Genomic DNA, 26,060 nt, shown 5'->3' on the forward strand with positions numbered 1-26,060 from the left:
CATGACCTCCAGTCAGCCTCTTGTCCGCTCTAGTGCCTCTGCTTGTGTTTGTATGTGGTAACTTTGTGTCTGCGTGCTAGCAGCACTGTAACTAGTCAGCCATTCATTCACTATGCACTTGAGTGTGTGCGAGTCTGCGTGTCTAAGAGGCAATTTCACATACATTTATTGTTGCTCATGTCACGCACGTGTTTATGATCATGCGTGCCTTAGATTCTTTTTACAAGTGTGCTTCTGGTTGACTGAATTTGTCTACCCTGAGGCATGAAGCATTACTCCCTTATTTCCTTAGTCTCTTCGAGAGAAGTGTTTCTAAATAGGAATTAACCTTATCTTATTAATCTTAGACACCACTGTATCAGCGTTAACTCTCTGTTTTCCTTTTCTGATTCTATAGCATTTGTAGGTTATCATTTATATGCATGGGAGGGTCGAAGATGTCAGCCTTGCAGGCTCTAATGTCACTCTTCTGTGTGTCTGCCTGCAGGTGGAGGAGGTGAAGAAGCACAATCACTGTTTGGCGTTCAGCTCGGCAGGGCCTCAGAGTCAAACCTACTACGTCAGCTTTGACAGCTTCACGGAGCACCTGCGTTGGCACAGACATGCTGCCAAGGTAACGTATGTGCTTGAGAGTTGGAGAAGTGAAGCATATGCTTCTCTAGAACTGCATCATATATAAGAACATGTGCAACTGTGCTCTACGCCCAGTGCAATCTCTCTGGCACATGAGCTGAGTGGACTGAAAACTGCACATATTTCACTGCTGTCCAATCTGTAGTAGAGTCCCAGGGAGCACTCCCATACATAAACACTACTTATGGCTCAGTCTCCTTTCTCTCATTTGAACTCAAGTAGGCCATAGCCAGAAAACCTCTTTTCTAAATATTAACAGGGACATGCATGTCACCAGAACCCTGAGGGCCACTCAGAATAGAAGCCAGGATAGAAGCAGCACGTGCCTCAGTGACGACTGCTGAGCCTCTAGCTAACTCCACTCTGAAAGGCTCAAGTTCACAGATCGTACTGTAGATTTCTCCTTTTAGACGAGGCAGGCGTTATTGCTGTCATTTAATTTTCGATTGCAGCCTGCCTTGTGAATTTGACTAACAAATGATCACTGGCTTACTACATCATGCACCTGCAGTTAACTAAATTACACAATGCTGTGAAGTGTGATGTTAGGTTACTAACCTGTTGGCTTTCCCTTGACTTCTCCTGACATTCTAATCCTTAAGAAGATTGCTATTAAATGACTTTTGACCTCCCCTAGGACACACACACACGCACACAGAGTAAACCAGACAAGTCTTGTGTGGTTGATGTAATCCTTTTTAACTCCACGTCCCTCTCTCCCTCCCTCTCTCTCCCTCCCTCTCTCTTTCTCTCTGTCTCTCTCCTTGTTAGATGGTGTCACAGAGAATCAACTCGGTAGACCTGTCCTGCTGCAGTCTGGAGCATCTTCCTCCCAACCTTTTCTACAGCCACGACCTCACCCACCTCAACCTCAAACACAACTTCCTGCCTGCAGACCAACGCCTGCAGCAGCTGCAGAGGTACAATGCCATCGTAAAACTACACTAAACACACCTGAGGCCAAAGGCGAGGTGGGAGAGTCAGAAAGAAGTGAAAGAGAGGGCAGACGTTAGGAGGCATTTTAGGTCGAGGAGTTTGGATGGGCTGGTTTAGACAAGATGAAACTTGAGGCAAGATAAGGTGTAGGTAATCTTAGCAAAACTTAGCCGCAACAGGAGCTGGGATAGGCTGCTCCACAATGAGATGAGAGACACAGTGTGGCTTCATTGAAAACAGCAGGTCATGGCTGACTGCTTTGGACAGCATTAGCTTTCGCCTGTAATTTGCAAACCATCGACCTGAGCAGTCTAGGACTAGGGCCATTGGCACAGATATGGACCAAAAAGGCTAGCCAGGGCTGTACCAGGCTAGGCCAAGTGAGCCCAGAGCCCCAGAAGGGTAGATGCGTCTGCAGGGAAGCTTTTAATGTGCCTGGCCTCCCTCACTTTTTTCTCTCTGTGGGCACCATCTGCTGCATGCTTATCATGCTCCCAGATTAAAGACCACAGCCAAGATATGAGTGTGTTCATGTATGTGTGTGCATGCCTGCACTGGCATTCATGTGCACACTGGGTGCACTTGCAAGCCTCAGTCACAGTGTCTTCTTGTGAAGATTACTGCCAGAAGATTTTGACCATTTATCTGAGTGAATTGTGTGACTCCTTGTGTGATGCCTGGGAGTGTGTTAGCAGTGTGTGTGTGTGTGTGTGAGAGAGAGAGAGAGAGAGAGTTGCTTGCTTGTGTGCAACAGAAAAAGTGTCTGCAGGCTATAGATTTGAGGTCAATGCATATAAAGTCTGTCATATTATTTTTTTAATTTTGTGACAGCTGCACTACAGGCAGTGGTGTTTATGATACAATCTTGGATGCTTTTGTGTCTTTCTGCTTTAAAAATTGTGAATGAATGAGGTCAGGATTTTAATGATTCTCTCCCACAGTCATTTTTTGAATCATCTTTATTTTTTTAATCCCTGGTATAATGGGTGATGTACAAAAAAAAGATGATGATGTGTGGGAATATTTTTTTTAAGCTGAGTGAATGATGCATAGCTCCCCTGCTGGTCAAGTGAGATAACATCCATTTAGCTTTGCCAAACCTAAGTAGGCTCATCCGCATTTGACCCAGCATGACAGAAAAAGAGGTCAGTAATGAGAAAGAGATGAATAGTTAGCTGAAAATAGAGGGGGTTTGACGAAACATGCAGTGGAGTTACTTGAGTAGTTGCTGCCCCATGAGAGACTGGAGCTGCAGTCAAGAACAATAATACTCTCTATGCAGCCTCTATGAATGTGGGTGTATGTGTTTTGGCGTGGACTGTTGTGTGAGAGTCTGTTTTTGTTTCAGTATAAACACTGGCTCTCTCTGACATCTAACATGGGGTCATAGTGCTTTGTATTTTTCCAAGAGGAATGGAATGTGTGAACCTGCCGCATGCCTCTCCCTTTCTTTCTCTCTCTCTCTGTTTTGTTTTGTTTTTTTTCTCTGGCCAAATACAAACTGGTGGGTGATTTGCCAATAAGATATGCATAATCAGTTGTCTGGGATACTAGCTCTTTCCTCTGGCATGGGACTACCTTCCCAGCATGCAACTCTCTGTGAGACAGAGGTCGCCACTCACTGTGGGGGGAATGGCTGGTTGTTCTGTGCATATAATTGAACCTTTGCCCTGTTTATTTACATATGTATGATAGTTGCAGGAGCTGTGAAGGACATGGAAATGAATGGAAAAGCAAAAGGGGAAGTGAAGAAGTTCAAGATGATGAAGGGGGATTATTTAAGGCCAAGGGAAAGGATAAAAGTTGCATGAATTATTATTTTGGGCCAGCCAAGGGGCAGCAGGAGAAGCACAGTGTTACCATATTATCACCTTATTGAAGTGCTATGATCAGTATTTTCAAGGCTTATTCAGCAGACATTAGCATCCATTCATCTACATCTAATGAATATAAATGCAATATTGACACTACCTTTGCATACTTTGATCATCATCAGTTCCTTGTAAGGATATCAAGCTCTTTAGCTGCTGAATGTTTCAATGCATTCAGTGGCTAGTTGCTTAATTTGTATATCTAATGACTTTATATGCTAAAAGATAACAGTGGGGACGCTTGAAACAATGAGCTAAAAGAGGCTAAAATAGATTAGCAGAGCTGTGGGAAATTACCGAGTTGGCAAAAAACTTGTTATCCAAACAAGCAGTCATCATTGACTTTGTCTGTATGACTACTATTTGGAAAACAAAACTTTAAATAGACACAGACTGGATTGAGAACAGAAAAACGTGATCTGGCAGACAGACAGCATGACACAGAGAGAGTCTGAGGAGGGGAGGGTATGAGCATTACTCAGCAGATTGCAATGGTTGATTTAATGGTGGAGTGACATTTTCCCACATACTCACCACCCACCGCTTGCAGGAGTCACCCTCAGCTGGAATCACTTGGCCACCCTAATCAATAGCCCTGACAAGTCGTTTGCCTTTTCCTCCATCATCGTGATATACTGTGCGAATGTGTGCGTGCGTGTGTGTGCGCCGTGAAAAATCAAATGCCAGCTTTAGCAGCTGCTCCAGCGTGCGGTGCTAATATGGCGCGGTGCTCATCCCCGGCTGCCTCGCCGCTCTCTCTGTGATTGGTGATAGCAGGTTGGCTGTGTGTGTCGGCGTGTGTGTAGACGGGGGAAAAAATGAAAAGAGAGGGAGTCATTTCCCCTGCTTCACTTTGTTCCCTTGGCTCTCTTCTCCCCCTGAGGGTCTGACCCCTGTTGAAGGTCACCATGTCTGCCATGGGACAGCACAGTGAATGCCACTGGTCACTGGTGTTTAAATGAACAACACACACGTGAATGCTGCACTTGTTTGGTCAACACTCAAATGTGAAAGTTTACCTTTTTAAAGAAGGGAATTGTTTGTCTGAATCAAACTATGTGTTTTCCATCTGAAAAAGTTCTGTGTAAGCTACACTTTGCTACATTCCCCATGAATATATTTATAAATATGTTACACTCTCCTGCATTATTAATGTTGACAAGATTCTCCTCTCCTCTCCTCTTCTCTTTTTTTCATCCAGGTTTTCTCGTCTTCGGAGCCTCAACCTGTCCAACAACCACCTTGGCCATTTCCCTCTGGCCATCTGTGACATCCCCACTCTGACTGAGGTCAACCTCAGCTGTAACTACCTGGCCTCTGTCCCCAGCTCTGTGGGTGCCATGACCAAGTAAGCAACAACATGAGGTTCCGGGTTCGGGGTCAGGTTCAGGTGTCTTGGAGTATTAAAAAAGGATGTCATCCTAATTATTACGTTCGCTTAATGAGGACACAATGATGACACACATCTTTTTTTCCAGTACATATGATTATATAAGTTGATAATAAAATTGCATCTACAGTCTTTTCACTGCCTACCTAGCCCTGCACTGAGACTGGCTGTTTGTGATGCGGGTAATTACCCTGCTGACATGGGCCAATGCTAGCTTACATTGATGCCATCTAATGGCTTAGGAAACCACTGAACCTTTTCACAGAACAACCACATTTTTGCCTGTTTGAGTGTCAAATGTCCACATAGCCAAATGTGTGGGTTACCTAGCAACGTGGCAACGTGGTCACGTGGCAGAGTAAGCACAGGGATTTAGTAGTAGTTTCAGCAAATGAGGAAACAAAGACAAACACGCACACATGATCACCTGTGGTGCTTGGTAGTGATATTTGAACTCAGTCATGGAACTCTCCTGGACCATTATATTTACTCTGTTTAGTTTTTTATGTTCTATAAATGTGTCTACTTTGTTATTGAGCTGATCACATTTTAGTTTTTCTTTTTGAAGGCCAGTTGCATTTCTCTCGAGGTCTGTGCTGTCTAGAATGCATTGGTTGGTTTTGATGGATTATTGAATTGCATTTTCCAACTGAGTTCTCACTTGGTTATGGTGGCTAAGCTTACTTGAGGTCAGAATTGCTGATCTTGTTGCTTACTTTAAAGAGGATACAACATAGCAGATTTTTTTGGCTGAACACCACTTTTTTTCCACTGAGAACATTTTGAGTGCCAGTATCAACCCTCTGTAGTAAAAGCTGTTACTCTCTCTCTGTAAAGAAGTGGTTCAAAAATATTTCCAATATAATCCAAAGCCTTTATTACATCAACTAAAGCTCTTAAAATATGTGCATAATCATTTGTCCACCATACCATTTGGGATTAGGAGAGCTGTTCAGCAACTGACAGTCTTTGCTTCAAACTCATTCAAAACTAAACATACAGGTATGTCATTTGAAGTGGGGGCAAGATGAGAAGTTAATCTGCAGGAATGAGCTGGTATGCCTGTAAATTCCTCAAGTGCCCAGTAGGGCATTAATGTTTCTACTGCCATCTGCTGGACCATAGATGTACTGAATTTGAATTTAGAAATTGTTTAATAAGTTCTACATCATACTTAGATCCTAACCCTAAGAACTGTAAGCAGTCATAGTGAGCTCACTTTTGCTGAAATATAAAGGTCTTTGTCTCTATGGAAACAGCACAGTCATTGCCAGAAGTAGAGAGAACTCAAATGATTGTTGTGTAGCTATAAAGACATCAGTCATTAAAAATGAATATCAAAAGTTAATTTTGTTAGATTATTGTTTGTGCAAAAATGTGAAATATACTTTAATCAGTATCTGCAACATATGTATTGTATTTCCATGTTACTAAACTTGAGAAAAAAAATGTGCTATGCAGTTTGTATTTTTAAAACCTCTACAAAGCACTCCTTACGCAAAGGAAGGTTGCAAATCAGCAGTCATGTGATGATGGCTACTGATTTGCACCCTTCCTTTGCGTAAGGAGTTTGTTAGTGCAAGCACAATTAGCATGTTTTTACAGCCACGGAGTCTGTGATGAAGTATGACATTCTGAACGCATGAGTGAACACTAATCATACGATCTTCTGTTTCAGTTTGCAGACATTCCTCTTGGATGGAAACAGTTTAAATGACCTGCCCAATGAGCTGGGTTCCCTTCAAAGGCTGAGTTACTTGGGTCTTTCCTTCAACCAGTTTAACCACGTGCCTCAGGTGCTTGAGCGGCTGGCCTCCATGGAGAAGCTGTGTATGGCTGGAAACCACCTAGAAACCCTCACGCTGCAGAATTTCCGGCTTCTGCACGTCAAACACATCGACCTAAGGTACGACTGGAGTTTTACAAATTATGATCATTATGCATTTTACAACTGAGCTCATCCATACCTTTGTAGAACACAAGCATCATTTTCTGTCCACCGTTGTGCAGGTCCAAGGTCTCAATGACACTTGTTCATCCCACTAATGATAGAAACAAAAACACGAGCATACAGAGCAAAAAGCACGGAATCAGGAAATCATTTGCCCACAGTGACTCCATCAGGTGTCTTCCCATCGTCTGGGAAAGCACAGAGCTGGAGTGACTTGCACTATTTTACAGTTAATGCTTCACTCTTTCTGACTTAGCTTAGGCAAGTTTGTGTTTTTGTTCCTTACGTTGTCAAATGTTTGGAGAAAGATCACATGGAACATCCGAGAAAGATTATGATAGTCAATCATGAATGTCAAAGAAATGTTGCTCTGTCATCTTATTTTAATTTATGTATTATGTATTAATGTTTTTTTGGAGAAAACAAAAGTGTGCATCTGGAATTTATGTAATGGGATTACATGGGATAGTTTAATGCAAGAGGTTACACACTAATAATTATATATAAATGCAGTTATGGTCTAACAATTAAACCGCTAACTTCTAATGTTTCTGCACCATCACTTGTCTGTCCATCACTGTTACACATAGAATGACACAAACAAATAAATCTACAGAGTATATCGAAAGTCACCCCAGGCATGTTCTCTGCCTTACAAGAGAGGCCACAGCCAGTGTAGTGCACCCTGATCCAATTGGAGATGAACCTTTGCTTCCTCTTGTCAGGTTGAATAAGATCTCCATCATGGTGCCAGACGAGCCTGACCTGCTGAGACACGTGACCCACCTGGATGTGAGGGATAACAGGCTGACAGAACTGGATGCCTCAGTCTTCCCCAGACTGGAGGTGCTGCACTGTGAGAGGAACCACATCACCAGCCTTAAGGTCAAAGGCTGCTTGCTCAAAGGCATCTACACCTCCAACAACGGTGGGTTTGGCACACAAGACTCTCATCATCTCTGCAAGCTCCCCTTCACGTTTACCCTCCCACCTTACTTGTTTCTTTTAACTTATTACACAAATTATATGTCACCTCTTCCCCTTTATATAAATTCTATCCAGGTAGATCCATATTTGTTCTCATCAGTGCAGCAACCTCATTGTCTCTCCCCATCAGTCCTATCACCCCTTCCATTTCCCATCTACCTGCTTTTGTAATAGACCTTGTCTGTCCTTGCTGTAGGTTAATGTGTTTGGATTTCTCCCCACAGAGCTGCGACAACTGGATGTCAGTCCTGTGCCCTCCAATCTTAGTTACATGGATATATCAAGGTGAGGAAAACTCACCCTTTTTGCCCTGCTATAGCAGAAGTATATGTTGGTGCTTTTCACTGCACAGGAAAGTAACAGTAAAAGTGTGTGACCCTGTCACTGCCAACTATTGTCTGTTAACTCTGTCAGAGACAAAAGTGGAACGCATGCTTTATGTTTATACATCAGGCCTTGATTTCTTTTTTTTTGTCCTAAACACACCTGGTATTCAGAATCTATAAATATCATAAAAAATGGATCCAAAACTGAAATTCAAAACAGACTTTTACTACATTATGTCTCATGATGTGAACTGCCTGTAATTTATCATCATCAACATAATCATCATCCTCTCCTTCTGCAGGAACCATATGGAGTCGCTGCCAGACTGGCTGTGTGAAGCAAAGAAACTGGAAGTTCTGGATGTGAGCCACAACCTCATCACTGAGCTCCCGGCGCGGTCAGTTTCTCTCTCTCTCTCTCTCTCTCATAGCAATTGTGTCTGTGTGCCTATAACTGGAGTACAATGCTGTATTATTCTGCCTGCTCTTTGTCAGCCAGTCATCTATCCCCCATAGAGCCTCATAAATCACCCCGATAGCCTGTAACCTCCACAGTCTTCGTCCATTCTCTTCCTCTTTATATAGGCTTTTAGAAGGTCACTTTAAATGCACCTCTTCCTCATCCCCACATGTCAAATTGACACTGTCATCCTTGCTCCCTCTGCTTCACTCCTTTCCTCTTTCTCTCTTTTTTCTGACTACATTTATTTTTTACCCAATAAGTGTCAGAATGATGAATTTCTGCTGCAGGCTCCACCAGAGGCAGTGCTATTTTTTGATTTTTTTTTTCCATTCTCATCTCCACTACCATCTTCTTCCCCGCACTATCCTCATTTCCACAACTGTACCAGCCTTCGTCTGTCTATCTGTCTCTGACTCAACCATCTGTACCTTCCTTGTGCTGCAGGTTGTTATGCAGCAACAGTCTGAGGAAGCTGAGTGCAGGACACAACCAGTTGCAGAAGCTGCCTGAAAGAGTGGAGCGCCCTCTGCTGGAGGTTTTAGACGTACAGCACAATCAACTGGTTGAGCTGCCCTGTAATCTGTTCCTCAAATCTGACAGGTAACATTAATCATCATGGATTTTTTTTTTCTTTCTTTCTTTTTTTTTTAAACTAATATGCAGCCAACATCTGACAAAAAGATTAAGTGCAGAGAAAATGCAGGTATATGAGGATGAAGGACAGAAATTATGAATAGGATTTTTAATCAGGGTTAAGATAACCAAGGACAAGGATGACAGGCAAATAAAAAAACACCCAACCCTGTAGAGGACAGGAATGTTTTAATGGTGGGGGTCATAGAAGTAGAAACTTGTGTCAAAACTGTAATTAAAGTGACTCATCTCATTTTTTTTCCTGTCCTAATGTGAAGGTGAACTAAAATATGTTTTTTTTAACTTTCAGCTTAAGATATGTAAATGCATCAGCCAATAAGCTGGAGCATCTGCCACCATCCAGCCTATCAGAGGAAAGCCACAGCATCCTGCAGGAATTCTATCTGACCAATAACCGGCTGACAGACAAGTGTGTACCCATGCTGACAGGCCATACACACCTACGAGTTTTACACATGGCCTACAACCATCTGCAGACCTTCCCAGCCAGGTAAAGTCAAACATTTATTCTTCTGTATTTTTTCTTTCTAGTTTTATTCACCATTACGTCCGCAGAATGTCAGAAAATGATGAAAATCATGATTTAAATATCAGGCAAAGGCATATTTTTTGGACGCAGTCGGGTGTTTAACATGGTTGCCCCAGGTTTCACTCATGATCCATACACAATTGTCCTGTCTGTCAGTTGATTCAAATTCTTTTTGTCAAATGTCTAGTAAGAAGGTCAAGAATTTAAGTCACATCACATTTAAGTCATATTACAAGAATTCAGATTCTATTATTTCACACTGTGAAATTTCTTGTGAAATGATAAAAGGATAAAGTCATGTCTTTCTACATGCAAAAGGTCAACTTCGTTGTGACATCTTATGTTCTTCACTGTGTATATCATGTTTGTGAATGGATAAGTACAGCAACTTGACTAGTTAGCATGAGGCTAAATATATACAGCATGAAAGCGTATCTTCAGTCTTCAGACGATCAGAGATATGTTGAGTGTGACTAAGAAACCTGACCTCAGTAGGCTAGTTGAGGTTTTTAGCACACCTTTGCTCACCTACTGCTGTCCCACAGTAAAATGGCCAAACTGGAGGAGCTGGAGGAGGTGGATCTGAGCGGTAACATGCTCAAGACTGTCCCCACCACCATCATGAACTGCCGGCGAATGCACACGCTCATCGCCCACTCCAATGCTATTGAGGTCTTTCCTGAGGTCATGCAGCTGATGGAGATGAAAGTAAGCCCTGTAGCACTTTTCTGCAGGCTCAGTTATTCAGTGAGTGCTGACATCTTGTGTTTTGTTGTCAGTGTGTAGACCTGAGCTGTAATGAGCTGAGTGAGATCACTCTACCAGAAAATCTGCCGCCAAAGCTACAGGAGCTAGATCTCACCGGGAACCCACGTCTCAACCTGGATCACAAGACCCTGGAGCAGCTCAAGTATGTTGTTGTTCTGCAACACGCTCTGTGCGTCTCAAATCGTTACAGTTCATTTTATCTCTTTGTTTTTTTGTTATCTTGTTTTCCAGTAATATCCGTTGCTTCCGTATTGATCCCCCTCCAACCTTCTCGTCGAATGAGGCATCTAGTGGGCCTGCTGTGTGGAGTCATGGTTACACGGAGGCCTCGGGCGTCAAGAACAAGTGAGTTCAATGCAATCAATGATGAAACAATAACCACCATCTTACTCAGCCATTAAAGCCTCACTAATTCCAAACCTGTCAGTCCACATGGAAGAAATACTGAATCATTTAGCATGTCAGCTAAATGGTCAATTCAACACTTACATGTGCATGAAATGATATAAGCTCTACAGTTTCCTATACTGTGTTAGTGATGTTGGATGAGAGAAGTTCTGTTGTGCAGTCAGCTGAATCATTCTTCTCTTGGTGATTATTGTAAACATTTGTTATGTTTCTTTCTTTTCAGGCTCTGTGTTGCAGCCCTCTCAGTCAACAGTTTCTGTGGGAGTCGTGAAGCTTTGTATGGTGTGTTTGATGGAGACAGGAACGTGGAAGTGCCCTACCTGTTGCAGTGCACGATGAACGACGTGCTGGCAGAAGAACTACACAAGACCAAGAGTGAAGAGGACTACATGACGAACACCTTCCTCGTCATGCAAAGGTAGGTCTGATGGACATATTTATGTCTTTTATTTACAAGAAATTATTTGTTTCCTGACAAATATATTGTTCTTTTTTCTTTGCTTCTGCAGAAAACTTGGAACAGCAGGACAGAAACTGGGCGGCTCTGCAGCCCTGTGTCACATTCGGCATGACCCCACTGACCCCGGTGGCTGCTTCACCCTCACAGCTGCCAATGTGGGAAAGTGCCAGGCCATTCTGTGTCGTGATGGAAAGCCTTTGTCACTGTCGCTTCTTCACAATGTAGGACTTGAGGAGGAATACCGCAGGATCAGGCAGCACAGGGCTATCATCACTGAGGTTAAGATCCTTGAGGAGTACATGTAAACTTTAGATGTGCAAAGCATGAGCTCTGTATTAATTTGTCTACTTTCTTCTCTGTAGGACAACAAGGTGAATGGTGTGACCGATTCTACACGAATCATGGGCTACTCTTTCCTTTACCCATCCGTCATCCCTTGTCCCTATGTGCAGACAGTCACTCTCACCCCTCAGGATGAGTTCTTCATTCTGGGTAGCCGTGGGCTGTGGGATGCTGTGTCCCCTATCGAGGCAGTGGAGGCCGTTCGGAACGTCCCAGACGGCCTTGCAGCAGCTAAGAAGCTGTGCACATTGGCGCAGGGCTACGGCTGCACAGACAGCCTCAGCGCTGTGGTGGTCCAACTCAGTGTGAGTGAAGACTGCTGCTCCTGCTGCTGCTCCGAGCCTCCTCAGCCACCTCCAAGCCCCGGGCTGGGCCCCTACCCTTCATCTTCGTCTGCCATCAAGGAGCGGCCCTCAGACGGCTCTCTCCCTGTGCCTCCCTCTTCCTGCAGCGAAATCAGCAGTGAGATCAGCACCAGTGAGATGAGCAGCGAGGTGGGATCCACTGCCTCGTCCGACGAGCCTCCGCAGAGCTCTTTGGTTCTTCTGCAAGAGCAGTCCCACCACCCTCACCTCCACCTGCACCATCAGACGCACTTGCTGTCCTTACAGCACCAGCAACCCCATGCAACTACCCAGCCCTGCCAGTATCTCTTCCCAGGTTCGGAGCTAGCTTCTACACGCAGCTGCTGTGCCCTCCACCCTGCCTGCTTAGCCAGCTCCTTTCAAAGGCAACTGTCAAGTGCCACCTTCTCCAGCGCTCTGTCTGACAACGGGCTGGACAGTGAGGACGAGGAGCCCATTGCTGGAGTATTCTCGAATGGGAGCCGCGTAGAGGTAGAAGCTGATGTCCACTGCCTGAAAGCTGAATCCTCCTTGACCTCATCCCCCCAGACATCAGCACCCACATCTTCAAGTCAGGACCGCACCCTCCTTACTCTTCCCCCGCCTCCTCCTCCACCACCGTGCACCCCAGAGCCCTTGGAGGAAGTGATTGACATCAGCCACAGTGAGGCTGAGAATGGGCTCGAGAGGGATGAGTCGTGGCAGAGCGTGGGAGCGGCAGGTGGGGATGGAGGAAAGCTAGCAGGCAAGAGGAGGGTGAATGGGTCGGTGGCACGCCAGGAAAAGAGTCACAACCTTATTGAAGTGGCTGCAGATGCTCCCTCTAAGAAGTCCGGGGGTTACTTCACAGCTCCGGCTCAACCCGATCCCGACGACCAGTTCATCATCCCTCCTGAACTGGAGGAGGAGGTGAAGGAAATAATGAAGCAGCATCAGCAGAAACAGCAGAAGCCACCTGGAACAGATCAACCCACAGACTACTACGACACCCCTCTCTGAACTGCAACACCACTAACACGGACTCAGTTTCTCTAACACTCTGATTTTCCCTTACAGTACAAAGTTTCCTCAAGAGGCTGTAAAATGCACATGAAAAAAGTTTTATCCAGCTTTTTTTTACCTCAGCCTCATCATTGAAGTAACATTCACTGTAATCCGCTGTACCCAAGCAACTCGTCATAGTATAAAACAAGCAAATGAGCCCTTTAATGATATTCTACCCTTTTAAATATGCCTGTGGACACTGCCCCTAGTGTCCATGGGCGTGCCCTTCTCACAGACTGTGGAACTTTATTTTTTACATTAGACGACCAGCTGAGTATATAATTGACACTAGTCTCTTTGCAATAGCATTAGCTTGCCACAACATGGTTTGTTTGTTTGTTTTGTAAGAACTTACCATATCTTTTAATGTGAAAGCAGTGAAAGAACCTTTTAAAAACAGAGACACATCTTTTTATTATCAGTGAACTATGTTTAATGGTACACCATTAATACCACCACACCTAACTGTTGTAGATAGGGCACTTAAAATACTGTATTTCTTCAGTAAATCATGGCTCTTGGCCTGTAAAATGGCATAGAAATTTTTTGTAGAAATTTGCAATACTAACTCCTAGGAGTTGCATACTCTTTATGGTGACTCAGTCACTATTACTAATCTTCTCTGAGAGAAATGGTGATTTTTTTTCCAATTATTGTAAATAAGAGAAATGTTGTATACTGATGCTTTTAAAGGAACTGTGTACCTGTATGTCGGTGAAGGTTTTAGTGGAGGGGAGGATTTGCTGTTATGGAGGTGTCTGCCCCACCCCCCCTTTTTATCTTACACAATTACAGCATACAGACACACACGCACACATACACACAAATGTAAATGTGCAATTGCAGGTCAGAAAGCCCAACATTCCATGCAATATAATGACACTAAGTTGCTATGGTTTGCTCCACTTTGTTTAACTGTGATGTCCTGTAGTCATCACTGTATCTATTAAACACTAATGTGCATGCACAAACATACAAACAAACACATACACACATACATGGACACTCACAGGTAATATTAGTCCCACCTCCCTCCTACAGTAACTGTTATCACCGGCATGACTGTGTCAAGTTCAGTAATACAAACAAATATATCCACATGGAAAAGAGACAACACAAACGTTCCTGTCTTTGGTATAATAAATTTTAAATTTGTGAATATAAGTCATCTGTCTGAGACTTGTTTTTAACTGAAAATCTTTTATTCATGTAACATTTAATTGTACAATTATTTGACAGTATTTTTTTTCCATTGCACAGGGGTTTTTACATTAACTGACCAGCAGGGGGCAATCTAAGCTCTTTTTTTGAACCACATTCTTATGGCTCTTCCCTAATTCTATTTCAAAAGCTTGGTTTATTATGCTTTAAAAATTCAACCTTGTTTTAGTTTGCATTTATGTCATGTTGTTGTGTTCACCAAGTTTGTGATTGAGAGTCTTTTTAGAATTTGCCACTGGCATACACGTTTCCCATGACCAAGTCACTGCTACTGCGTTTTTTATACTTCTTCTTTACACAGATGACACTGACTGCTGTAACCACCAACATTACTCCCAGCACAGACAGAGAAGAGGCAAGAGCCAGGGTGTTTTTATCCATGACAGACCCTTTGTACTGACAGCTGTCACCGTAGTACCACCAGTCATCACCCACCACACACCTGCAGCACAGAGGAGAAAAGGTAGACAAAAACACACTGTAAGGTATCTACAGTATTTACTATGAAAAATTGTGAATTAAAGCATAATATAAAATAATAATATGAAGTAAGAGGGAAAATGAAAGTAATGAAGGTGACAAGCTTTGAAAAAATTCTATAACTTGTTTCAAGAAAGTTTTATTATGCCATCATATACACAAATCTATGTTGTTTTATTTTATAATTCTCATTCAAGTCAGCATACATAAGTATTGAAAAATGTAACACATCAGTAAGAGATCTGTGTATCCTATAGTCCCTGAGGTGTCTGATTTAATGGGTGAGGTGTACTCAGTCAGCTAACACCAGGTGTCCAAAAGCCTTTTGAACTGAATGTCTTTTGAATATCAAACTTCAAACTGATTTGTAGATTTGTACCTTTAAGGCTTACATTCTCTGAGTGTAGTCCAAATAAAACTAAAAATTAAAAAAAACAACCGCTCACCTGCAAGCAGCTTTATCTGTGTCCAGAACACAGACTCCACCATTTTGACACTTCACATTGAGGCAGACGTCAGGAGTTGTACTGCTGACAGGTGGTGGAGTTGTGGAAGGCAGTGGCTGACTCACGGTCAGATGGGACACATCTGAAGAGAGACAGAGAAACAGATCGAAGCTGAGATATATGGAAACAAAATGAGCTAATGTTAAGATCACATGGATCACATAAAAAGAGTATAGTGTAAAAATTAGTATGCTTGTAGCATCATAAGAATGTTACCTTCCATGGTGAGAAGAAAGATGGCATCTCCCCCCTTGATAAAATCTCTGCTTTTGGCCCTGAGGTGAGTGAGATACACCGGGGTGCCAGCGCCTGGCCCCCTGTAGTACTTTGAACCATCTGTATCCGTGACCTCAACGCCAACCTTTTGAGGATCATCCCAGAATAACTGATCAGAGCCTGTTTAAAAGAGTATGTAAGTACACAGCAAAAATGTTCAACGTTTTCATATTCACATCAGCTGCACCTGTTGCCTTCATGTTAGGGTCAGTGGTGACACTTCGCTGGTTGGACATGCGCTTTTGGATGTGAGGGTGCTGGTCCATTAGCATCATGGTCATCTGTTTCCAGGGACACGGCCACGTCTTTCCCGTGTCGCCTTCACGGGCCACCAGATGAGCATAGGCTGACAGCTCACCGGGGTAGCCTTCCTTACCGCTGGGGTACAGTGACATTTGGAAGGTGTAACCCTCTTTAGAGGTGAATGGGGGGCTGAAGATTGGTGTGTTCAGTGGAGTGTTTTCCATAACATGACTGAAGTTTTTCACTCTCCATATAAACTCTGGGCAGGTGGTCTCAGAGAGGTTGATGTCATCCAGGGACAGCCCTCCTGCAGAGGCCCCAGAACCCCCCTTTGTCCCTTCAAAGACTATGCGGAATTTCAGTTTGACGTCTAGACTCACATGGTGCAGCTGCCACAGATTCTGAGGGGACCCTGTTACAGGTAAACAACAAAATGTACATTTAAATTATGGACACGTGTTATTAGCAACAATTAAATGTTGTAATATTCACCTTCTATGGTTTTAATAAAGCGTAAGGTTCCATTGGGATGAGCTTTGTCGTACTCTCTGACATAAATCTTCAGTGTGTCGCTGGGTTCAGCGCTGTTGTAGTAGAAGAACTGCAGACATTGGTAGCCTCTTTTGGGATAAAGGAGTCTGCTCTCCAGTAGTGCTGTATCTCCAGTCTTGGCTGTGCCAGTGTTAAAGTGCATGAAATATCCCGAGCCTAAAGATACGGATATCACCTGATGAATGATGTTACTTAGAAGTGAGCTTAAAGGAAAAAAAAAAGATTATCCATCCATTTGTCAATAGATTTGCCTCAAAATTATCACAAACGTACATTACATGATCAACAAATTGGAAAAAAAACATGTGATTTTGTGTGTACAGTGTGTCATTTGAACTTAGAAAGTTTTACATTTTTAATAAAATGATTTGCCTGATATGATAGATCAGGCTTTGGGACTCTCATGCTGCATTTAAGTGCTGGTGAATAACTAGGACATCTGTGTTTCATCTGTGAGTTATATATATATATAACTATATAATATCAGAGAAGACCTTTCTTTCCTGACCAGTTACAATAGATATATTTATTAATGTATATACACAGAATACAAATAAGCTAGACATGTATGGCCAGGCAAGGGAACTGTTCATAGTATCAGTGCTAATGATAATGTCTGTTTGCCATTATAAAAAAAGTTGACATAAACAAATGTTACTGGTCCCGGTGATGGTACCACAGTAACAAAGAGAAATCTGTTAAATGAACACACAAAAAGTGCTTGTCACATTGTGGTGTGCACCACACAAAGCACCAAGCCAAGACAGATACTGTTATCTGATGTTAGGGTGTAGCAATGTAATCCCTTCAGAGGATGATCCCTGGGACGTCTAATGTCTGTTAGACCACCATTGTACTTTGTCTCTTGTTGAACATGCACATTTGTGCCCATTCTCAGACATTTTATTCCTTTTACAATAATATAGAACACATGTAATGTGATTTAATAGGGACTATAAGATGTGCATATCCACTGGCTAAGATAGCACTTGATTTGCATCTTAAAATACTCTCTTTATGTATTCATCAGCAGCCATTTTGGATTCCACTAGGAATAGAAGAGACAATTGCTGGGTCCAGTATGTCTTACAGTGTGCATGCAAAATGCAAATCTGTCCTTTGATCATCCTCACCAGTGCATTTGCCCATGTTGGAGTAGTCAGTGTCTGGCCCTCCTGTAGCTCTGGCAAGCCTGACCCAGTCAGCCTGATCTCCATGTCCCTGGATCATGCCGCAGATGTTCTCACGTTCAAAGTCACATGAATCCAGGAAGGTGGAACCCTGAGCTGGGTAAACAGTTCATAAACACATAAGCAGGTGGAGGAGCACTTTGAACTGCAATAAACCATCTTTTTGTCTGTAACACCAAATGTTTTGCTTAGCTACATATTTCCATCTGATTAACAGATAAGCCATCATATCAACAACCTTAAATTAGCTGTAATAAAACATGGGATTAAACTGCTTACTGCAGTTGTAGAGGCGGTGCAACTTGAGCAGGTCGCTGTCACTGAACTCCATGCGCTGTCCAATGACATCACTGAAAGCAGGGATCTTGGTGACGATAGTGGGCTCTGTGCCATTCTGGAAGGCATTTTTACTGTAGTGCATCATTGAGCCATAGTCATAAGGCACACCCAAAGAGCTGGAGGTGGTGTCGTTGTAGGTGTTAAAGTTGTGTTCTTTACCTGCAGATCAGATGAAAAACATTAGAATGCATCATCACAATGTGGACTTGGATATCAGAGGTGTTTCTCATAAAGGCTGCTATGAGCAGGTAAATAAATTAGACATTAACAATGTGATGATCATAGGTCAATGCAGTGCTGATAGCCTGATGTGTTGATAATGGTGCTTGCTTATCTTGTGAGGAGAGCAACACGTGCATGCTTATCACACAAGGAGAATATCAAACACTGCACTCAGCACTTTCCTTTAAGTTATAACATCCTCCGAGTGCTGCTTGGAGAATTTCAATCTTGTATAATGTACTCAGAAGGACATAAATGGTTAATATTCAGAGTAGAAGTGAGAGTTTCAGTACCCTCTGAGATGCGGTCCCACATGATTCTGACGTAGTCATCACGGTCTGCTCTGGACTGCTCATGCCAGAAACCCAAAGCATGCAGGAACTCGTGTTCTATGGTGGCAATGCGGTCACAGTTTGTCCCTATTGACAAGCTCTGCTTCCCAACATGGCGGTTGCCAACGGATGAGAAGCAGCTTTAGAAAAGAACACAGCACAATATCTGTACCGACCTCATTCCAAGGACTGCAGAATTCATAATGCAGTCATCCTTGAGAAAGTTCAGTTTGTCATCTAAACAAGCTGTAACACACTGCTTGCCTCACCCGCCCCCTTTAAAGATAGAGATGTAGTTTGCTTCTCCGCTCCATGGCTTGAAGTCAATACAGGACTTCAGTCGGTACTGCTCAAAGGCTTTAAGGATCACACCTTTTGCATTGATCTCTGCAGAGAGGATGATAAATCACTTCTATTAAAGATGAAAAAAAAATAACTTCATAATTCCCTTTTAAGAATGACGATAATGCCCTGTTAAATTATTAAAGCCTGCTAAGGCTCTAGATTATGTCCACTCCTATAAGGCTCACATTTCTGACTCAACACAGCATCAACTATGAATGGCCGAACATCAAACACACAGACAGTAAGGAGGAATGTACAAGTAAAAACACATCAATTTTAGAGTATTAAAGGTGTGGAGTGTTTAAATTTACTTACATGATATAGTGTGTGTGTGTGTGTGTGTGTGTGTGTGTGTGTGTGTGTGTGTGTGTGTGTGTGTGTGTGTGTGTGTGTGTGTGTGTGTGTGTGTGTGTGTGTGTACATCTTAAATAAAAGCAGAAAATAGTACAGGAAGGTCATACTCTTTCATAGAGATACAAATATTGTATCAATCCATTCATTTTCTTTCACAACTATCCCACAGAAGTGTTTTCCTGACCCAGCTGAATTTAAATAACTTCTTACCTAAGTCATCTTCCATGTAGTAAGGGATTGTCTTCGGCCACCTGTACTCATCTCCAATTATAGAATTTCGAGTTTGCCTCTGCAGCAGCCGGCAAAAAGCAATCACAAAGATAAGAGGACCACAATGAATTAAGGTTCCTCCACAAAATTCTGTCTTGCAGGTGAAAATTAAAAGTAGTTAAAATTTGCATACCTCATCAAGCACAATGTCTCCCTCCACAAGATTCAGCCCTGCCTCTTTAGACACGGAGTACAAAGAACGTTTATTTACAGGGGGGCTGAATGAATAAAAAAAAAACGAATTCTAGACACAGGAGGAAGAAAAAGGTTTTTTTTTACAAACCTTCGTTAATGTCGATGATGTCACGGTCCCTTCCACCGTCCACATCATGGTCTTTAAGTGAAGTGAGTTAGTTAGAGAATTTGTATTGGACGTCTGTCTGTCTGTCTTAACGTGAGGAAAAACACTTACCTAACAATTTTGCTGTGGGCTGAGCAATATAAAAAGACAAAATGTAGTTATTATTTATTTACAAATGTATTCAAATCAATATTTATAACTTCAGTACAGACTGTAAATTTTCTCACCAAGCAAAGAGTTGCACCACAAAGAATGCATACAACGTGAAGAAGAGCAAACACAACCGTAGGTTTCCTTCCTGCCATGTCCTCAAATCGTCCTCTACATGGGAGCGTGCAGGTGAAAGTTACTGAGCTCTAAGAGACAGAAGTGAGGTGTCCTAATTAAAATGCACGTGATTACAAGTCAATAACTGACAGAGCGAGACAGAGTCTGAGTTACACAACAACCTCTGCCACCTACCAGCAAATCTTTACACATTTGCAAGGGGCAAAGCAGCCATAAAGCCCAGTGACCTGCTGTCGGACAAGTTTTTTTATGCACTCATACCTAAATATGCTTATCGCTTATTGCGAAGGTGTGGACCGTCATACTAACATGTAAGGAGTGTGTCTGAAAAGCTTTGTCTGTTTGACTGAGGGCAGGGATGAGCAACAAACACAATCCAACAATGTGGCACCTTGCTGCTTTGTGCTTGCTAACCTTGCTCCCTCCCTTGACCACCACTTTGCTCTCTAATTTCTGTCACTCATTGAGCTATAGGGTTAAGGTTTGTAGCATCCAACAAATCCTTTAAAAAACCTGCTGGCATGGAGAGTTATTTAAAGCTCATTACAAGCCAAAGATTAGTTTACACTAGATAACCATTACATGGTTTTGGTTTTCTCCCATTCTGAAAAATTCAAAATTCCTCTCCGTCACTGAATGGATTGTGATGACGGCAATGTGTCTGACTTCCAAACACGTACGCACAATACTTGTGGCTTGTTGTTGGCACTGCTTTGTACTATATGATTGCAGAATGGCAAGAAGATTGGGACGTTCTTATCCTTACAAATCCTCAAAAAAGTAAACATGACCCACCATCACCTCATAATGACTTCACCAACCCAACAAAAAAGAACACACTGACTATTGTCCACACTCACAAGGACTCCTGGCGTTTTACCCTTTAAACTCTAAGGGTTATTTTTATTTTTGTTTATTGTGGATGGTTGTATTTTAGCAGGTGGTGTGCTGCACAGTCCACCACATAGTTTTCACTGTTAACCAGATGCTGTTGTTTCCTTCTCCACATCTTACCATCACACCTGCACTAAAATAATAATACTTTGGATTTACTTAAAAAAACGTATGTAATTTTTTTACACCTAAATTTATTAGTTTTTCTTAAATTAAATGTAGGACCTGGTTTGCATTCTCATTCACTGGTTTACAATATTGGTTATTGTAATGACCACACACCATATTTACATAATTTTTTCAGTTATACTTAATATTACTATAATTCACTACATTAAAGTAGATTTTACTTTGATGTAATTGTTACATGCAATTTTATTTAGTTCTCTCAAGTTAACATCTTTGATTCAGAACTGTAAACTGCCAGAAACAAGCCAAAATGTCACTTAATGCAGGTCATTACATTTTATTATCTTAAACCTAAACAAGTCAGACTATTGATGTAAAGGACTATAAACAGTACTAACAATACTTGTTCAGTCACTGATAGTAAATTTATATAAGAACTGCAGGAAGAAACCGACAAAGACATCACAAAGTCAAGAAAACCTTAGCCTTGGCTACCATTAAAGATGGAGGTGAAAGAAAAAAACATGAAAAGCTGCACTGTTTTTCAGTATAGGAAGCAGTTTTTATCACCTGTTATTTACATTTTTGACACATATGGAGAAAAATTTTCAACCTAATGGCGCAAAGTACAGCAGATTTGATTGGTCAATACAACCCATACTGCAGACAGACAGACAGACAGACAGACGTCTGTTCTTGGATGTAAAACTAAAAGTTGATGGTGCTTGTGCTCTTGCCGGCAGGAAAGGTTGCTTGGACATTAAGAGGAGCAGCTTTATGGCAGCACAGATGTTTAATTTGTCCTGCAGATGGCAGTAGAGATAGCCAAAGTACATGGTGGCTGAAGATAACCATGATGCACACACTGAAAATTTTCATATTAAAGTTCACTTTGTAATATTTTGTTGGTGATGTTGATGTATTCCTCCAGAGGTGAACACATTTCTGTGTTCTCAGTATTTATTTATTTATTTTTTTATGGCTTTTAAGCCTGACTCCAAAGAGCAGCATATCATAGTGCCATTGATTGTAGTGGAACTAGGACAAACCAGGAGGAAACCATCCCACAGCTGTCACATTTGTGCAATCTTTGTGCGGCTTGATGGTGTCATATTTTGGCCTTTGGTGATTACATATTGATATTTTCCCGTCTCTGCTTTATATTACTTAAAAAGAGGGTTCATGGGATGGATGGAACTAATGAAGCTGAACTGATGTAACTCGGGCTCTGGCCGTTTTTTTTTTTTTTGTTTTTTTTACTGTGACTTAAACACAGCAGTGAGATCAAACTTTTAATACAACAAAAGTGCATAAAACAAAAAGTTGTTTAAGATAAAAAATGGAGGAAGCATGTCCAACAACGGTTTCAGGAGAGTAATAGGGTTATGCAAATGTTATGTTTATGTCCTTCCTAGGCCCTTTCATTCTGCTTTGTATTAATTAAGAAATATATTTGAATGTATTTCCCTGCATTTTACAATGTGTAGCAGGGTCGACTTAGTCATTAGCCTTTGATCTGCTGCCTGATCTCAGTTTGCCTCCACTGGAAAACCCCAGCACGTGTGTAGATAAAGTGAATCATTATAGGAAACTGCAGCAGCATTTGCAGTCAGCCTACATTTGATGTTTTCAGTGGTGATTCAGGTTTGGTTGACAAATTCTTATGAATGTCAACTACATTCTGCAGCTGTAGCTACATGATGATTAATGTAAAGCATATAACTGGAGGGTTTAAAGAGAAAGTGAGTTATTGCCAGGCATGGAATCGTTTGTATGTGTGTGTGTGAAGTGTGGAAGTCAAAGAAATGTAATATGTGCCCTTCTTGTGTCACAGTTAATCAGGTTTATACCTGACAACGGACACAGACACGACAAAGAAAAACACAGAGGAATGAATTTCACAGCACTCCTTATATGTATAAATCAGAAGTCTGAACATGACGTGAATACAGTTAAGATAAAGCTGGACCAAAAACGTTAGACAGAAAATTAAACAGAAGTCACCATGTTATCATGCACATTATCATTGGCAGTCAGTTACCCCGCATCACCCTGTATAGAACTTTTTTATGTATTTAGAAAAGTTGCAAATGAGTAAAATGATCTTTATACAGGCATCTGCAGACAGTGCATTTATCAGCTCTTCTCTGGCATTGATCCGTCTCAGCACAGCAAGAATTCAGACCTTCCACCACTGCTTTCATAGCAAGCTCGCTGCCTCTCATTGATCTAACCATCAGAGAATGTGTATCTGTATATCTCTCCTGCATTTATATTTTTGAATTTACATATGTATTAGATCTCACACAGCATGTGGTGTTGAGGTTACGGTATTCCAAGTGATCAGGCTACTTCTGGAAGGGGATCATTGGAATGTTAATGAAATAAATACAACACAAAAATCCAAAAAGGTCAGTAACTAGGTTTTTCACAGTTGTGAAAAAGTGTGTGCAGAAATGCTGTAGTTTGACTTTTGAGTTACTCAATGTAAGATTTCAAAGGAGTTTTTAATTTTTTATCATGGAATGACAAAATAAGAATGAAGATATTTTTAATGAAGAAACTACTGGAGAGAGCGTGCGGTAGCAAATGCACAAGCAGCGAAGAATTGTAATTAAACGTATACATAAAAACTATTGGTGTTGATTGACTATGTGAGATGAGTTTTCAAACGGTGTCGCCCTAGGTGTTGCAAACTAAATTGCATTAACAATGAATTCACTACCAACATTAATTGTTTCTCATTAATTGTTCTGCTGAGCACCTCAACATCAAACTTAATAAGGTAAAGTCTTCCTGCCTACAAATACAATTGATAGCCGGAGGCTTGGTGGTAGTTTAAACCTGAGCGTCTGGCAATAATGGCCGGTGTAAGCTCATTATGTGTTTATGTGTCCTACCATTTAACCCTCAGGCATCTACTTTAATTTACTACCCTTTTGTGTGATTAAGAACAAAAAAATGTCCACTTCCAAAAAAACTTATCACATTAATGTGTTTTTCTGCATAAATCTCTTAAACAACTTCAGCCCTGCTCAAAGCTACCAAACATTAAAGCCTTTTGAGGAAATTTAACCCTTTAAATGCCAGTTTGATTACTTGATGTCACTTTTTTTTTTAATTGAAAAACATAAAACATTTTGTCCTTAGTGACATGAAAAGGTAGTAAATTAGTTTCACAGTGTTCTATTGATGCATTAGATTAAATTAAAATTTGAATAGCCTATTAAACTTTGTCATGAGAGAGTCTTTGTGCCATATTCACCAACACAGACAAAATGGTGGCCAGGTAAAAAGATGCAAAAATTCCCAAATGGACAGAAATGTCCATAATGATGCCTGAGGGTTAAATCTGTTTTTTTGTTTTGTTTATGCCAGCTGACGGGTTTCTGTGGGTCTTTCCCTGCTCTGAATTCCATTAAGCTGAATTTAAAAAATCTCATCTCACTGGGCTGGCAGTGACTTCAATCAGTGGTACAGTATGTGGCTGGAAGCAAGAACACATTTAGACCTCTTTCTTCTCATGATGTACTGATGTGGGGTGTTTTTGGTCCATTAGACTGCTGTTTGTTGATCTCCAGATCACAAATTCAAATACATCCAAAGGAGAACTGCAACAAAATATGTTGCATAAAAGCTTCATGAGTAACAGCTACATTTTATTATATGAAATCACCACAGATACTCAGCTAATACTGCTGCACATCCTTTAGAAGGACAGTTTTTGCATCTTTAGTGTGAACACACTAGTCCTTGGCAAGTCCTTTGCCAAACAAGTTCTCAACAAAGCTTTCAGCGCAAGGATGCAAGGATGCTCGGGTTTGAATAGGAAGGGCGCCTTTCACGCAACCACACAACCTAACACATAGCATGTGAAGGTCAGCTGCTCCTCATGCCTCATGAAGGTGAACTGTTAAACTACATGTTTGCACAAATAAACACGGTTTAATATTCCACCTGATCCTCTGTATATATGCAGGCAGGATGCTGCTTTTCCTCACAAGGTAAAGTTTGTGCTCAATGCTTATTCGGTATTCCCAGCAGACCACTTTGATGTCCATGCTGTGTTTTATCTAATCGTGAACGTTCCTTTCTCTCTACCCTCTGTGGCTATCACAATTAATTCGTTGACAACACCATTACACTTTGAATGGAGCTTTCATCTCAAGCTTTGGCTCAATCTGTTCCAGCCTCCATCTGTGTGTTGGTTTATATATATATATATATATATATATATATATATATATATATATGTGTGTGTGTGTGTGAATTCACATGTGAAGGAAAGAAGGAGAGCAAGTGGCATGCAATGCAATATTTTCACTGAGTGTAATTCTTTTGAAGATAATTCATCCCTGCTTTCAAGGTGTGACAAACTGGATTGTTTCCCGTTCTGCATTTTCTGAGACAAATTCGAAATTAATTTTCAAGTGCCACCATGTGTGCCTTTGACCCACTGTGATTTAATTTATGTTCATGTGGAGAGATACGCAATATTGAGTTCTAATTAAAAGCAGCACATTATTGCCAGAAGGGGTAACTAATACTTTTGAAAATGGATATTTACTGGGCTAGAAGTGACAGTATTTCCAACAAAGAACCACTTGGCTGAAACAATAAAGATTCAGATTTAACCATCTCCTCCTCTGGCTGCCCTTTGGCAAGTTCTTTATTACAAACTCATGTGTGGAGAGGAGCTCAAGGAATTTCAATTTCAATTCTAGTAACGACTAGAAAGACTCCAGAAGAATAAATATTATATTATGCCATCCTGACTAGTGACTTATAGAGAGATATTCAATGCATCTAGTTCCAACGTGTACAGCGGATATTTCTGCTGTATTGGCCCTGTGCTCCTGGAAAGTGTATTGAGAGGAAAACATCATGACTGACTTTCAGCTTTCACTTGTTGTAGGTTTGCAGTGTGTCTTCACTGAACAGCTTTCTGTTGTGTCCCTGACCTTTTTGAGGGTTTGTGTAAAAAAAAAGGTTATAAAAATGTGAACAAAATG

At 41.5% G+C, this 26,060-nt stretch overlaps 2 protein-coding genes across 2 annotated transcripts in view; one reads left to right on the forward strand and one right to left on the reverse strand.

Moving 5' to 3' along the window:
- The window catches only part of phlpp1 (PH domain and leucine rich repeat protein phosphatase 1), a 36,351-nt gene extending 22,081 nt beyond the window's left edge, over nt 1-14,270 (forward strand). The window contains exons 3-17 of the mRNA XM_028427048.1: nt 488-613; nt 1,405-1,553; nt 4,642-4,788; nt 6,509-6,736; nt 7,507-7,709; nt 7,993-8,053; nt 8,397-8,492; nt 9,002-9,157; nt 9,501-9,701; nt 10,286-10,448; nt 10,520-10,650; nt 10,740-10,853; nt 11,140-11,334; nt 11,426-11,654; nt 11,739-14,270. Coding sequence (XP_028282849.1) covers nt 488-613; nt 1,405-1,553; nt 4,642-4,788; nt 6,509-6,736; nt 7,507-7,709; nt 7,993-8,053; nt 8,397-8,492; nt 9,002-9,157; nt 9,501-9,701; nt 10,286-10,448; nt 10,520-10,650; nt 10,740-10,853; nt 11,140-11,334; nt 11,426-11,654; nt 11,739-13,061 — 3,522 coding nt within the window. The 3' untranslated portion in view covers nt 13,062-14,270. The remainder of the gene's footprint in view (nt 1-487; nt 614-1,404; nt 1,554-4,641; nt 4,789-6,508; nt 6,737-7,506; nt 7,710-7,992; nt 8,054-8,396; nt 8,493-9,001; nt 9,158-9,500; nt 9,702-10,285; nt 10,449-10,519; nt 10,651-10,739; nt 10,854-11,139; nt 11,335-11,425; nt 11,655-11,738) is intronic.
- Nucleotides 14,271-14,289: 19 nt separating this feature from the next.
- mep1bb (meprin A subunit beta b) lies at nt 14,290-20,081 on the reverse strand. The gene is made up of 14 exons (XM_028427049.1): nt 19,965-20,081; nt 19,849-19,867; nt 19,720-19,770; nt 19,570-19,613; nt 19,377-19,455; nt 18,737-18,854; nt 18,429-18,607; nt 17,854-18,072; nt 17,518-17,670; nt 16,325-16,540; nt 15,777-16,244; nt 15,530-15,709; nt 15,254-15,395; nt 14,290-14,769 (listed from the first exon to the last, which is right to left on the reverse strand). The coding sequence occupies exons 1-14, from the start codon at nt 20,040-20,042 to the stop codon at nt 14,550-14,552; spliced, it is 2,166 nt and encodes a 721-aa protein (XP_028282850.1). The 5' UTR covers nt 20,043-20,081; the 3' UTR covers nt 14,290-14,549.
- Nucleotides 20,082-26,060: the final 5,979 nt, after the last annotated feature.

Source organism: Parambassis ranga, chromosome 17, assembly GCF_900634625.1.
Source record: "Parambassis ranga chromosome 17, fParRan2.1, whole genome shotgun sequence".
NCBI classification, from domain to species: domain Eukaryota; kingdom Metazoa; phylum Chordata; class Actinopteri; family Ambassidae; genus Parambassis; species Parambassis ranga.